The sequence below is a fragment of the Bufo bufo genome, chromosome 1, assembly GCF_905171765.1.
Source record: "Bufo bufo chromosome 1, aBufBuf1.1, whole genome shotgun sequence".
Taxonomy (NCBI): Eukaryota; Metazoa; Chordata; class Amphibia; order Anura; family Bufonidae; genus Bufo; species Bufo bufo.
The window spans coordinates 439366273-439382229 of record NC_053389.1 but is presented as its reverse complement, the minus strand read 5'-3'; the positions used below and the strand labels follow the sequence as shown (position 1 = coordinate 439382229).

The 15957-nt window shown below is 45.4% G+C and overlaps 1 protein-coding gene across 1 annotated transcript in view; it reads right to left on the bottom strand.

The window, feature by feature from the left end:
* The window catches only part of ANO4 (anoctamin 4), a 364269-nt gene that overhangs the window by 141685 nt on the left and 206627 nt on the right, over positions 1-15957 (bottom strand). The window contains 1 exon segment of the mRNA XM_040415706.1: positions 248-448. Coding sequence (XP_040271640.1) covers positions 248-448 — 201 coding nt within the window.

Sequence of the window (15957 nt, the reverse complement as noted above, 5' to 3'; positions counted from 1 at the left end):
TATCTGTACCTGGATGTTTTTAAACTTTGATACTGAATAAAGTGCAATTGGAACTTCTCAAAGAAAGGCTGGACAACTCCTTTTCATTAATTCCTATTTTGCTCCCAATCCGGGTGAGGGAGCGGTCTGTGTCCTCATGGTTGAAGTTTCCAGACAGGTGAGAGCTGCTCCAACTACCTTTGAATAGAAAGTTTTGGTACTTTATCAGCAGTTAATATCTTTTCCAAGTATCAGAAAGATTGTCTACCTGGATAATGAATCTCTGTGTTTCCATTTGAGAGTGCACACTTGCCAGAAGATGAAGCCTCCATCCTTATTGCCCTTCTGAGGGGAGGAAGAGAAGAATGTCTAACCACTATGTGATCGTTCGGCACAGAATTATTTGCCACACTTTTCCTCTGATGAATCTGCAGTTGATTTTTAGACCCATGAATGGATATACTTATTCCTGAAAAGAAAAATATACACTTGTAGCAAAATTACAAGATAAATGTCAAATAATAGTAAACTGTACAGAAATCTACAGTATGTATTCCATTCTAGTAGGTTCGTGCATTTCCTGTAGAGTTTGTGTCAGTTGTGCAACAGATCCCAATGTTATTTCATGGGGCCTATTCTGCCAAAAGGCTATTTGTGTAGTCAGACACTGAACTGGAATGAGAGAGCCTACCGCCTAACTTGTCAAAGGTGTCCGATGGAGTTGAGGTCAGGGCTCTGTGTGGGACAGTTTAATATGAGGGACAGTCCATGTAAGTAATGGCTTCTATCATTGCTATCTGATGCCACTGTACTTTGTTTTTGGTACTTTTTATATTCTTTTGACCAAGACTTCCTTTGAACTTTTTGTTATAGGAGGAACCTGGTCATCTGAACATACTGGAACTTCATGTGATGTATTTTTATTCCCTCTATTATATATCAATGTGGCCAGCTTCTCCCATTATATCATCATTTTTTGTCACCCTGCTTGTATTATTCAATTTAGCCTATTTGGGCTCTTTTTCGTCTTCCCATACCGACCCCCTGAAGAACTCCGCTTGGGGGAAACACGTTGGGGTATAAGGAAATAATTTTTATCTATTAAAGTATATCAGGGTGTATTAGCGTAAGAATGAGGACGGAAGGTCTTCACCATGAGAAACCTGCGGGCAGAGAGATAGATATGGTCTCATTAGGGAAAGAAATCGCCTTGTGAGTAGTTCTCCCCCTTTTTTTGCCCACCTTGTGGCTCTAATTATTTTTCTTATCTTCTTGATGATTTGGGCTTATTTTCTGATCAGGGTAAATATAGATATTGTGGGGTTTCACTCTGGTAGACACGGTAAGCGGGTGCAGTACAGAGGTAAAATATAAGTTCTTAACTCAAAACGACAGTGTTTATTCACACTTGAGGCAATTGCACAAAATAGCATGTAACTTTGCAGTCTTGGTGTTAATTCACACACATATAACACAAGTCACCTTGCTGGCAGTTCTTCCTCCAGTAGTCCACAGCAGGCTTTAGGGGGCCTGTTTCCCCTGCATGCGTCTCTCAGCCCTCCAGCACGGCACAAAGCCTCAGATCCCATAAACAGAGACATCTCTGCTAAGCCCAGCTGCCTATTTAAGGACAGCCAGGTGCTGCCAAAACTCAGACCGGCACTTAAACTCCGGTCGGTATTTGACCTCACCTGGCTGGAAACCAGCCCAGCCGCACATACTGGGAGGAAAATACCTGCCTTGCCAGACACAACCCCTCACTGTGTCACAATATATATACAGTATCTGGACCTATTTTCCTAGGTTTTTTAAGTGACTTTAATAAAGATTGAGGTTTTAAGGTTCCTTTTTCTGTATGAATTAAGTTTGTTTGACTATGTTAACTATGTTATTTATAAGTCTAGATGAATAACTCTGTGTGGGACAGTCAGGATCCTCGATACTGAACTCATCAAACCATGCCTTTATGGATCTTGCTTTGTGCATGTTGGAACAGAAAACAATCTTCCCCAAACTGTTCCCACAAAATTAGAAGCGTACAATTGTCCAAAATGTGTTGGTATGCTGAAGCATTAAGACTACCCTTCAGTGAAGGAAGGATCTTAGGGTACGGCTACATGGCCAGGTTTCTGCATGCAGTTTTGGAAGCCAAAATCAGGACTGGATCGTAAAAGAAAAGAAAGTATAAAGTACATATAAGGCTCCATTCACACGTCCGTGGTGTGTTGCGGACCCGCAAATTGTGGATCCGCAACACACCCGCCCGGCACCCTTATAGAAATGCCTATTCTTGTCCGCAGCTGCGGACAAGAATAGGACATGTTCTATCTTTTGCGGAGCTGTGGACCCGAAAATGAATGGGTCCGCACCGGTTCCGCAAAATTGCGAAACGGATGCGGACCCATTTGCGGACGTGTGAATGGACCCTAAAACTTCTCTTTTTTTGATTCACTCCTGGTTTCGGCTTCCATAACTACATGCAGAAAGCTGACTGTGTGGCTGTACCATTAGACTAAACCCTGAAAAACAACCCCATATCATTCTGACTCAAGAAAATTTTACAGTAGGCAGTATGCATTTGGCCTCATGCACATGATTGTACGCAAATAGATAACGGCTGTGTGCATGCCGCAATTTTCTACTAGAACTGGGTATTCTATCATTTGTGGAACGACCATACAGAAGCAGACAGCATTTTTTACAGACCAATTGAAATGAATTGGTCTGGGTGCAAACTTCAAAAAATGCAGATCGAACGCGGACCAAAACTAGGTTGCATGCATGAGGCCTCACAGTAGGTACCATTCTCTGAGAATCTGCCAAACTCTGATTTGCTCTTTACACCACACCCAGCGACATTTCCCATTGTGCACTGTGGTCTAGCAGATCAGAATTTTTTACAAAGTAACGTGTGGCACAACATGCATGGACATTGCACGGCTGCGTGCTTGATTTTATGCATCTGTTTGGATAACATTCAAAAATTAGAGATGTCCACATTTTTTGTAGTCATATAGAGTATGTTGTGTGCAACTATTTAAAGGCAGTCTGTCTGTCACCTAATTTTCACCAATATAACTAACAGCACTGCTCCACAGAAGATTGCAAACCCTTTCCAAGCATACCGGTGTGTACCATGTGTATTCCATGGCCAACAAAAAGCACTTTTATTTTGCTGGAAAACAGCTCCCAAGTGTCCAAAGTGAAAGTAAAAACAGCTTTCACTCCTGGCTCAATTTCTAACAGCCATATCTTCTCATATAGTGGATATAATGCTGTCATTCTGGAATCGTTTATAAGGTTGCCAGTTCAGGCCCATATTTCTAGCTAGTACGAATCCTAAGATATGAGCAGCTAAAGCAGCCCTCCCCTCTTCAGTCTGGTTTGCTTTGGGCACTTGGAGCAGCAGAGCTGGGCACTTCAGAGCTGTTTTCCAGCAGAATAAGGCTCCATTCACACATCCGCTATTCCGTTCCGCATTTTGCGGAACGGAATTGCGGACCCATTCATTTTTATGGGGCCGCACGATGTGCGGCCCGGATCCGGAATTGCGAACCCGCACTTCCGGGTCTGCAATTCCGATCCCGAAAAAAATAGAACATGTCCTATTCTTGTCCGCAATAGCGGACAAGAATAGGCATATTCTATTAGTGCCGGCGATGTGCGGTCCGCAAAATGGGGTTCGCACATTGCCGGTGTCCATGTTTTGCAGATCCGTGGATCCACAAAACACACACAAATGTGTGAATGGACCCTAAAAGTGCTTTTCCTGGACATGGAATACAAGACACAAAGTACACACAGGTATGTCTGGGATGTGTATGCAATCTTCTGTGGTACAGTGCTTTTAGATATATTGGGGAAAAACAGGTGACAGACTCCCTTTAACCTCATGTCTTTATGTACATCATATGCTAGTTTTAAGCAATACCAGATGAACTAATTCCTCTAAATCTAAGGTTTTCCTGATTTGCTAAAATCACATCATGACATTCCTTTAGTAGCAATTTCATGTAGCACTTCACATTTTCAGCAATTTTTATGGTCCTGACTAGAGATGTCCTTGGGGTTGTTCGCCCAGCGGTCGTTTTGCGGCAAACTTTGCTCGTTAGCGATTCGCCAAACCTGCGAACATATGGCGATATTTGCACGCGCCATATTTTTTTGCATAGCGCCGAACTTTGACCCATGACACATCGATCAGGTGGGACAGGACAGCCAATTGAGACATTTTAGCACATGGACACACCCCTAACCCTATAACAGAACCCGATCTGGCAGCCATTTTACATTATGTGTTCTGCCAGTGTAGAGAGAGGTTGCATTTTGGAGCAGGGACAGTTAGGGACACCAAACGCTAGCTAATAGGGCCACAAAAGTCCTTTTAAGAACTGGTATAGGTGTGCTATCGATATGTGTGATATAGAGGGGAGTGATATACTTATAATATACTTTCTAACATAGAAATTATATTATAGTGGATTTGTATTGTGCAGCAGTTGTGTGTGGTTCTGCTGCGATACCGCAGCTAGATAGTGGGACAAACACTATTGGAGATACAATTGCAATGGGTGTGATATACATGTTGCCCCAAAAAAAACTGCTTGGGGGCTGCGATATACCTTCTTCCACAAAATCCTGATTGAGGGGTGCTATATACCTGTTTCCGCCAAATGCTGATTGAGGGGTGCTATATACCTTCTTCCAAAAAATACTGATTGAGGGGTGCTATTGCTATATACCTTCATCCAACACATACTGATTGGGGGCTGCGATATACCTGCTTCCACAAAATACTGATTGAGGGGTGCTATGTACCTGTTTCCGCCAAATACTGATTGAGGGGTGCTATATACCTGTTTCTGCCAAATACTGATTGGGGGGGATATATACCTACTTCCACCAAATACTGATTGAGGGCTGCAAAATACTGATTGAGGGGTGCCATATACCTGTTTCCGCCAAATACTGATTATGGGGTGCCATATACCTTCTTCCACAAAATCCTGATTGAAGAGTGCAATATACCTGTTTCCGCCAAATACTGATTGAGGGGTGTTATATACCAGTTTCTTCCAAAATACTGATTAAGGGGTGCCATATATCTTCTTCCACAAAATCCAGATTGAGGGGTGCTATATACCTGTTTCCGTCAAATACTGATTGAGGGGTGCTATATACCTGTTTCCGCCAAATACTGATTGAGGGGTGCCATATACCTTCCTCCACAAAATACCGATTGAGGGGTGCTAATGCTATATACCTTCTTCTACCAAATACTGTTGAGGGCTGCAATACGCCTTCATCCACAAAATACTGATTGAGGGATGCCATATGCCGGTTTCCGCCAAATACTGATCGAGGGGTGCTATATACTTGTTTCCACCAAATACTGATTGAGGGGTGCCATATACCTTCTTCCACTAAATACTGATTGAGCGGTGCTATTGCTATATACCTTCCCCCATCAAATACTGATTGAGGGCTGCAATACACCTGCTTCCACAAAATACTGATTGAGGGGTGCCATATACCTGTTTCCGCCAAATACTGATTGAGGGGTACAATATACCTGTTTCCACCAAATACTGATTGAGGGGTGCCATATACCTGCAATACCAGCATCACAGAAGACTGTCAGAATGCAGCATTTCCAGGCCTTGCTGTAAGAGATGCTGCATTCTGCTGTTGCGGGCACTGGCAGAGGAATTTTCACCCACAGCGAAACCAATCCTACCGTGCCTGCAAAAAGAGGGTGGTTTGAGGAAGTGTTGGTCACTTCGAATATGAGATCATTCTTGCAGCCATCCCATCGACAGCTGCCCTCCAGATAAAGCCTCAGGGAACGCCTAGACTGACAGGTGTCCGACTACATCAGGTTAATGGCCGATGTGGAAAGTCTGAGAAGTGAGGAACCTCTTGACTACTGGGTGTGGAGGCTTGACCTGTGGCCAGAGCTGGCATAATTTTCCATGGAACTCTTGGCTTGCCCCTCATCGAATGTCCTGTCCGAAAGGACGTTCAGCGCATCGGGGGATATCGTGACCGATAAGCGCACTCGCCTAGCTCACGAAAGTGTAGACTACCTCACTTTAAAAAAATTTATGAGGCATGGATTTCGGAGGAATTCAACACCTGTGTGTCACGGTAGGTAAGATAAGGGAAGGAAACAGAACACAGCAAAACAAACAAAACAACTGACTAGGCCCCAAATGCTAGGGAACAAAGGTGTCACCTCCTAGCAATCCCTAAAACACTTTCCCTAAGCTGCTATGCCCATGTGAATATCTCGATGGTAGATATGCACATGCCCACGTACCTAAGACTATAACACACTGAACCAAACCCGCAGCTGTAGGGAAGAGGGAAAGAGACACCCAGCTCCTTCAACAACCGAAGGAGCTAGCATCACCCTAGTAAAAACAGACACAGATGGAAAAAGGGAAAAGGACTTATCTAAAGATGTGTCGGAGCAGACGATCCACCAAACTTTCAGAGCTCACACAAGGCAGAACTATAACCCGCAAAGGCTGTAGGGAGAGGGAGGAATAAATAGCCTCACCAATTACCTAAAGAACAACACCTGGGAGGAGGTGGGATTCTGTTCACACCCACAACAAAACAAACTGTCAGATCGAGTCATGTGCAGCAACTCTGACAGATCTCCTCAGAACACCCACAGGGAAGGGTGTGACAGTACCCCCCCCCCCCCCCCCCCCCCCCTCTACGGGTGGCCTCTGGACACCCAGGCCCAACTTTATCCGGGTGTGCCCTGTGAAAGGCATTCACAAGGCGGCTAGCATTAACATCGGTAGCCGGAACCCACATTCTTTCCTCGGGACCGTATCCCCTCCAATGCACCAGGTACTGAAGGGAACCCCGAACACGTGAGTTGAGAATTCTAGAGATCTGAAACTCCAGATTACCATCAACCAAAACAGGAGGAGGAGGCAAAGGAGATGTTCCGCAGGTTCCACATATTTCTTCAACAAGGACTCTTGAAACACATTATGGATCTTCCAGGCCTGCAGAAGTTCTAGACGAAACGCCACTGGATTGACAATGGGCAAGATTTTGTAAGGGCCAATAAATCTTTGACCCAATTTCCAAGAGGGTACTTTCAGCTTAATGTTTTTAGTGGACAACCACACCAAATCACCCACACACAGGTCTGGACCAGTCATACTTCTCTTGTCAGCCATCCATTTATATCTTTCACCGATTTTTTTCAAATTAACTTGAATCTTCCGCCAGATAGATGACAAAGAGGAAGAGAATCTCTCCTCTTCCGGTATCCCAGAAGATTCGTTCCCAGAAAAAGTACCAAACTGAGGGTGAAAACCATATGCGCCAAAAAATGGTGACTTATCAGTTGACTCCTGCCTACGGGTATTCAAGGCAAACTCAGCTAATGACAAGAATGAGGACCACTCATCCTGATTCTCAGTGACAAAACACCTCAAATAGGTCTCCAGGTTTTGGTTAGTGCGCTCAGTTTGACCATTCGACTGAGGATGAAAAGTCGAAGAGAAAGACAACTGAATACCCAGACGAGAACAAAACGCCCTCCAAAACCTGGAAACAAATTGCGTCCCCCTATCAGACACCACATCAGAGGGAATGCCATGTAATTTCACTATGTTATCAATAAAAACCTGAGCGAGAGTTTTCGCATTGGGCAAACCTGATAATGGTACAAAGTGAGCCATCTTGCTGAAGCGGTCCACTACCACCAAAATCACAGTTTTCCCAGAGGAACTCGGCAAATCAGTAATGAAGTTCATGCACAAATGCGTCCAAGGACGAGATGGGATGTACAAAGGAAAAAGAGATCCTGACGACCGAGTGTGAGCCACTTTCGCGCGTGCACAGGTCTCACAAGCTGCTACATAACCCTCAACACTTTTACGCAACCCTGGTCACCAGAATCTCCAGGAAATAAGATCTACAGTGGATCTACTTCCAGGATGTCCCGCAAGGACGGTATCATGATGATCCTTGAACACCTTGTATCGCAGTTCAGAAGGAACAAACAACTTGCCTGGAGGACAATAATCAGCTGCCTCCTCTTGAGCCCCCAACATTTCCATCTCCAGATCGGGGTAAAGAGCGGAAACCACCACCCCATCAGCCAAAATCGAAGCGGGATCCTCCGAATCCCCCCCCAGAAAGCTACGTGACAACGCATCCGCTTTGACTTTTTTAATCTCAGGGCGATAGGTGACCACAAAATTGAACCTGGTAAAAAACAATGACCATCTAGCCTGCCTAGGATTTAGACACTTTGCAGATTGCAGGTAAGCCAGATTCTTATGGTCAGTAAAAACCTTAATCGGATGGGAAGCCCTTTCTATCCAATGATGCCACTCTTCAAAGGCCAATTTGATGGCCAACAACTCTCTATTCCCAACATCACAATTTCTTTTGGCAACCGAGAGTTTCTTGGAGAAAAAAGCACACGGGCGCCATTTGCTAGGAGAGAGACCCTGCGACAAGACTGCTCCGACTCCCACTTCTGATGCATCAACCTCCACAATGAAGGGTTGAGACACATCAGGTTGCATCAGAATGGGAGCAGAAGCAAAACATTTCTTAATAGCAGAAAAAGCCTGTAATGCCTCATCCGACCAGACAGAGAAGTCAGCGCCCTTCCTAGTCATGTCTGTCAAAGGTTTGACAATGGTGGAATAATTCAGGATGAATTTTCTGTAGTAATTAGTAAATCCTAAAAACCGCATCAGGGCTTTCTGATTCTCCGGCCGGTCCCATTCCAGTCCCGCACAGACCTTTTCGGGATCCATACGAAAACCAGAGGCAGAAAGCAAGTACCCCAAAAACGGCAGTCCCTGAACAGCAAACACACATTTTTCCAACTTAGCATACAATTTATTCTCCCGAAGGACCAATAACACTTGTCTCAAATGATCCTGATGAGTCTTCATATCGGGTGAGTAAATTAGTATGTTATCAAGGTAAATAACAACGAACCTCCCCACCAAATGATTAAAAATGTCATTGATAAAGCGCTGAAAGGCTGCTGGAGCATTAGTTAAACCAAAGGCCATGACTAGGTTCTCGAAGTGACCCTCGGGGGTATTGAAAGCCGTTTTCCATTCATCTCCTTCACTGATTCTGATCAGATTATAAGCTCCTCTTAAATCCAACTTAGAAAACACCTTGGAAACAACAATCTGATCAAATAGATCCGGAATCAAGGGAAGGCCATAAGGATCACGGACAGTAATGAGATTCAGTTCCCGGAAATCTAGGCACGGTCTAAGGGATCCGTCCTTCTTCTTTACGAAAAAGAAGCCAGCGGCCATAGGAGACTTAGATGGTCTTATATGTCCCTTTGCCAAACTCTCGGAAATATACTCCCCCATAGCTACTCTTTCGGGTTGAGAAAGATTATATAACCGAGATTTTGGCAATTTTGCTCCGGGGATAAGATTGACCGGACAATCATACTCTCGGTGAGGAAGCAACTCCTGAGCTCCAGGAGAATACGTCCGAAAAATCGGAAAAAAAACTGAGGCAACACCTTAGTGGGCACCCCCGAAATAGAGGCACTAAGACAGTTGTTCATACAAAATTCACTCCAATTACTGATCTGTCTTGTTTGCCAGTCAATGGTAGGGTTATGTTTTATCAACCATGGTAAACCCAGAACCATCGGAGCAGGCAAACCTTTCATAACAAAACAAGAAATTAACTCAACATGAGAATCACCCACCCTCAAATGAATATCTTGAACAATATGAGTTAGACATCTTTGCGAGAGGGGGGTGGAATCTATAGCAAACACTGGTATCTCTTTGCTTAATGCGCTAGTTTTAAAACCATGACTCTGAAGAAATTGAAAATCAATAAGATTAACCCCTGTGCCACTGTCAACAAATACCTTTAACTCAAAATTTCCAGAGTCTAGCGCCACCATGGCAGGCATGAGGAATCGGGTACTCCAGGTAGGATATGAATATGCCTGCTCTGACTCCCCATTCAAACTACCAAGAGTAAGGGAGCTTTTTTTTCCTTTGAAGGAATCCCCTATTTGTTTTTCATTACCACTTCGAGGTTTAATAAAAGGGCACAGATTAACGAAATGACCTTCTTTAGCACAGAAGTAACACAGTCTATTCAGCTTCCTAAAATTCCTATTACCAGAGCAATAAGTAACCTGACCCAATTGCATAGGCTCCTGTCCAGCCCCTAATTCAATTGTCATAGTACCCCGAGGGACAAGAGGGACTGATTCCCCACCAGACAGCACCCCCTGCCCGAAGGGAACCTTGCACCTCTCCCTAAGACGTCTATCAATCCGTACGGCCAAAGACATGGCCGCCTCCAAAGAATCAGGTTTTTCATGAAATGCAAGGGCATCTTTTAATCTCTCAGATAGCCCCTGACAAAACTGACTACGGAGTGCAGGATCATTCGCCCATCTTCTAAATTCAGCACAATACAACTCAGCAGTACGTTCGCCCTGGCACAAGCTGCGTAACTTAGATTTAGCCATAGGGACCCGGTCTGGGTCATCATAAATCAGGCCCAGGGCTCCGAAAAATTCATCCAGCAATCGGAGGGACTGTGAACCGGTCGGCAGAGAAAAAGCCCAAGACTGAGCGTCATCTTTTAGCAGAGAAATAATAATCCCTACTCTTTGGTTTTCGTCTCCAGGTGAAATCGGACGCAGACGAAAATACAATTTACAGGTGTCCCTGAACTGGACAGTTATCACTTCCCCCGGAAAACCTATCAGGGAGAGTGACCTTAGGTTCCAGGCAGACCTGGTTTCCCCCAGCGGCGCCAGACGCCAAAGTACTCTGACACCATGCAACCGAATTGCGGAGGTCAGCTACCGCCAAAGACAATCCCTGCATGCGATCAACCAAAGCATCAATAGTTTCCATTTTGAAAACAGCAAGGCGAAAAAATGACGGTATGGCGGGTTATAATGTCACGGTAGGTAAGATAAGGGAAGGAAACAGAACACAGCAAAGCAAACAAAACAACTGACTAGGCCCCAAATGCTAGGGAACAAAGGGGTCACCTCCTAGCAATCCCTAAAACACTTTCCCTAAGCTGCTATGCCCATGTGAATATCTCGATGGTAGATATGCACATGCCCACGTACCTAAGACTATAACACACTGAACCAAACCCTCAGCTGTAGGGAAGAGGGAAAGAGACACCCAGCTCCTTCAACAACCGAAGGAGCTAGCGTTACCCTAGAGGCCTAGTAAAAACAGACACAGATGGAAAAAGTGAAAACGACTTATCTAGAGATGTGTTGGAGCAAACGATCCACCAAACTTCCAGAGCTCACACAAGGCAGAACTATAACCTCCAAAGGCTATAAGGAGAGGGAGGAATAAATAGCCTCACCAATTACCTAAAGAACAACACCTGGGAGGAGGTGGGATTCTGTTCACACCCACAACAAAACAAACTGTCAGATCGAGTCACGTGCAGCAACTCTGACAGATCTCCTCAGAACACCCACAGGGCAGGGCGTGACACTATGATAACCACGTGTAATTGAATTTCCTCATGCCAGTCCACACATATCTGCCACCACTGTGTTATCAGTGATAGTATTCTCTAAGTGTAATGTGCGGATTTGCTCTGGTAGACAGGCTAGCGGATGAGGTATAGAGGAAACCACAAAGTCTTTAACTTAAACAGTTCCGTGTTTTATTCACACATAAGGAAAACAAAAAGTGACATTTTGCAGTCTAGGTGTATGTTCCAGACGCCAGGAACGGAGCAATGACCTCAGCCCACTGGTCTCGGGGTAACCTCTCCCTCACGGCCACATTTTCGAACACCGCCAGATAGATCTCGACGTCATCCGAGGGGGTTATCTTACGGATCGCAGCACGTACAGCTTTCTGGGCATCGTGGACATTCTGGGACGCTCCTGCCGCTTGCAATGCCATCACATGTTGTAATAGCAGCTGGTTAGTTTCCTGCTGCTGCTTGGTAGCCTCCCACTGCTGCAAGTTAGCCTCCACAAGGGCTTTCATGACCGCCTCCATTTTGTCAGGGGACATGGGTCGTAACCTTGCCGGCTTAATATAGGACATACACTCGTGCCCGGGAAAAACAAAAACTTTTCGGCCTTCAGGCCTGCCTCACTGTGTTTGCCCGCATCCGACACAAATTGTGAGGATTTGCTCTGGTAGACAGGCTAGCGGACGCAGTATAGAGGCAACCACAAAGTCTTTAACTTAAACAGTTCAGTGTTTTATTCACACATAAGGAAAAACAAAAAGTGACATTTTGCAGTCTAGGTGTTTGTTCACACCATGAAAAGTCCACAGAACAAAAACCTTCACCTGGTTTGCAGGTTCTCCACCTGTGGTCCACAGCAGGGTTTAGGGGCCTGTTTTTCAGCATGCGGTTCCCAGCCCTTTCGCACGCACAAGTTTTCAGATCCCAAAACACCCAGGGACTGACAGTGCTCCACTGTCAGAGAGGAGTAATCCACAACCAGCTGAGACTGTTGGCTGGGTTTGATATAGGCCAGTAAAGACCCGACTTGGAGCGTGGTGAGAAGCCACCCACCCAGCACTTTGGCTACTCCCAGTAAGAGCCGGCCCGGATCAGCTTACAGCCATACTAATATATCAACATGTGTACCAGCAATTGCTGCCGCTGACACTTGAAAATACTGGCTCTTACTTCACCGAATCCAGGAACCTCGGTGACACATATCTTCCGTCAACGACGGACTCTTGCGCCTTCTTACAGTATATACATAGATAGCTGTCAGTCACTGATAGTTGTACGTAGGGAAGGTGTTATCAGTGATTGATAGCATTCTCTGTGTAAGTGTGCATACATAGATAGCTGTCAGTCACTGATAGGTGTACATGGGGGAGGTATTATCAGTGATTGATAGCATTCTCTGTGTAAGTGTGCATACATAGATAGCTGTCAGTTACTGATAGGTGTACATGGGGGAGGTATTATCAGTGATTGATAGCATTCTCTGTGTAAGTGTGCATACATAGATAGCTGTCAGTTACTGATAGCTATACACGGGGAGGTGTTGTCAGTAAATTGATTGCATTCTCTATGTAAGTGTGTAAACATAGATAGCTGTCAGTCACTGATAGTTGTACACAGGGAGGTGTTATCAGTGATTGATACCATTCTCTGTATAAGGGTGTATACATAGATAGCTGTCAGTCACTGACAGTAGCAGGCAGGGCCGATGCAAGGATTTTTGCCGCCCTAGGCAAAGATCCATTTTGCCGCCCCCTCATGTCACTCACTCACTGACAGACACACACACACACTGACAGACAGACACACTCAGACACTCACTGAATGACTTACACAGAAACTCACTGACAGACAGACATACACTCACTGACAGACATACACTCACTGACAGACAGACAGACACGCACTCAGACACTCACTGAATGACGTACACAGAAACTCACTGACAGACATATTCACAGACAGACACTCACTCACTCACTGACAGACACTTACTGACAGACATACACCTACCCACTGAAACTCACTGACAGACACTCACTCACTGGCAGACAAACACACACATATACTCACTGACAAACATACACATACTCACTGACAAACACACACTTACTGACCGACAGACATCCACACTCACTAACATACACTCACTCACTGACATACACACACAGACACTCAATGAGAGACACACATACATTTACTGACAGACAGACAGACACACATACACTCACTCACTGACATAAATACACAGGCAGACACTCACTCAGTCAAACACTTAAACACTCACCTCCCTGGGGTCCAGTGTGGTGCAGCTCCTCAGTCCTCCAGCGCGCTGTTTAGTATGCCGGGTCCAGAATTACGTCATATTCCGGCATCACAGAGGGCGCACGAGGGAGGAGTGGGGAGCTGCTAGAACAGCCTCCCTTGCCGCCCGCCTCCTCTCCTCCGGTAATTTACTGGCAGAGCAGGCACCTGCCATCAGGGTAAGCAGATGCCTGCTCTTCCATATTTAAGAAGGACCTCCACCTCCTGGCCCCCCTGTAACGGCGCTGGGGGCGGCTCAAGAGCCACTCGCCCAGGGCTGCAGCACCAATCAGGGGGAGCCCACCAGGGGGCCCCCAGCAGGCCGGTGACCTAGGCGAACGCCTAGTTCGCCTATATGGTTGCACCGGCCCTGGTAGCAGGCCGCAACTGGGATGAGCCTCCCTAGCATCGCAGGTGACGCTAGGGAGGCTCGTTCCCATTTCAGCCTGCTATTGGCTACCCCCCCATCACTGGATGTTTTGATCCATGCAATAGGGAGATGCAGCGGCGGCTGTGCTGGCATCAGAAATTACACGGGTGCTGGGGAGTGGGGTAAGTATGACCAGTATGAGGGGCTCCAGGGCATTTTGGGGGGCATTATAGGGGTTGGATAACCCCTTTAAGTATATGCATAAATACAATGAATAACATACACTATAAAAAGGGGCTAGTAGAGAAATAGTCCCTCTATTAGGTCCCCCTACTGAGATTAAAAATAACTTTTATTAAATCAAATAAAAATTACAATGAAAAAAGAGTCTCACAAACACTAAAACTAGCAGTTAACCACAACAATGGATTTGAGTATAAATAGTAGATAGCAGTATTGTGGCGTAAACCACAGGGAATAACAGGACAGAAGCTACATCCGCCTTTTAATTTAGCAGAGCTAAATAGCACCGTGTGCTGTCCGCATCAGTGGTTCTGTTCCGCGGCTCCATAGAAAAGATAGAGCATGTCCTATTCTTGTCAACAATCGCGGAAAAGGATAGGCATTTTCTATTATGGTTGTGGCCATGTGCGGTCCACAAATTGTGGAACACACATGGCCAGTATCCGTGTTTTGTGGATCCGCAAAACACTACTGTCATCTGAATGCGTCCTTACTTACATAACTGCAGCTAGCCTAGCTGCCATGTGTACAGCAGTTCTTTGCCTAAAATGAATAGCCTAACCCTCCTGACATGTCATGGGAAAGCGCTGGTTGGTTCTCTCACATTTGAGACCCGCTTTCCCCTGACGAAGCCGCAGTGTTGGTGTCGAGAGGGTTAGGCTATTCATTTTAGTTAGAGAACCACTCTTTACACTCACAACTATTCTCACAGTTAACTGATAGTTTTAGTGTTTGTGGGACTCTTTTTTGAGTTTCATTTTTATTTGATTTAATAAAAACTATGGGGGTCATTTATTAAGACCGGCATTTTAGACGGTCCACCGCCGCGGACGGTCCACTTCGGCGGATCCACCGCTGCTTATAAATGTCAGATAGCTTCCTAGCTGTCTTACATTTAGACCTAAACCAGGCGTAGAAAATGGTAAATAAGATGGGCCTGCCAGCCTGTCCCCTTCCCCGCTCACTCCAGTTCTAAAAAAGTGGCAGATTGCGGCGCAAAGGCCATGTGCGCCACAATCTGCACTAGAAATATACCTAATATAGGCGTATTTCTGGCTAGTAAATGACACCCTATGTATTAATAGGGGAGGACCCAATAGATGGGATATTTGGGCTCTACTTTACCCTTTTTTCAGTGTTTAAATGTATAATTTACAAGTTTTGCTGAATCTTTTCCCAAAAAACTATATATCAGTGTGCTCAGATCCTCCTGCTCTGTAACATGCTCCCTGTCAACTGCATTGCATTTTGTGGTGACAAACTCTTTAACTAAGTCTTAAAAGGGTTATCCAAGACTTTAATACTGCTGACCTACCCTCTATCCATTTACTTCTATGGGGCTGAGCTGTGCCTGGGTCACGTGACCAGTCAACTTGTCATCACTGGCCTAGGAAAAGCTGAGAGAAGGTAGTGGCGCTACTGCGAGCATTGGTGCCTTCTCGTACAGCTGATTGGCGGGGGTCCTGGATGTCGGACTCCCTACCAATCACATACTGAGGTAAGTCATCAGTATTAGGACTCATGCACACGACCGTTGTGTGTTTTGCGGT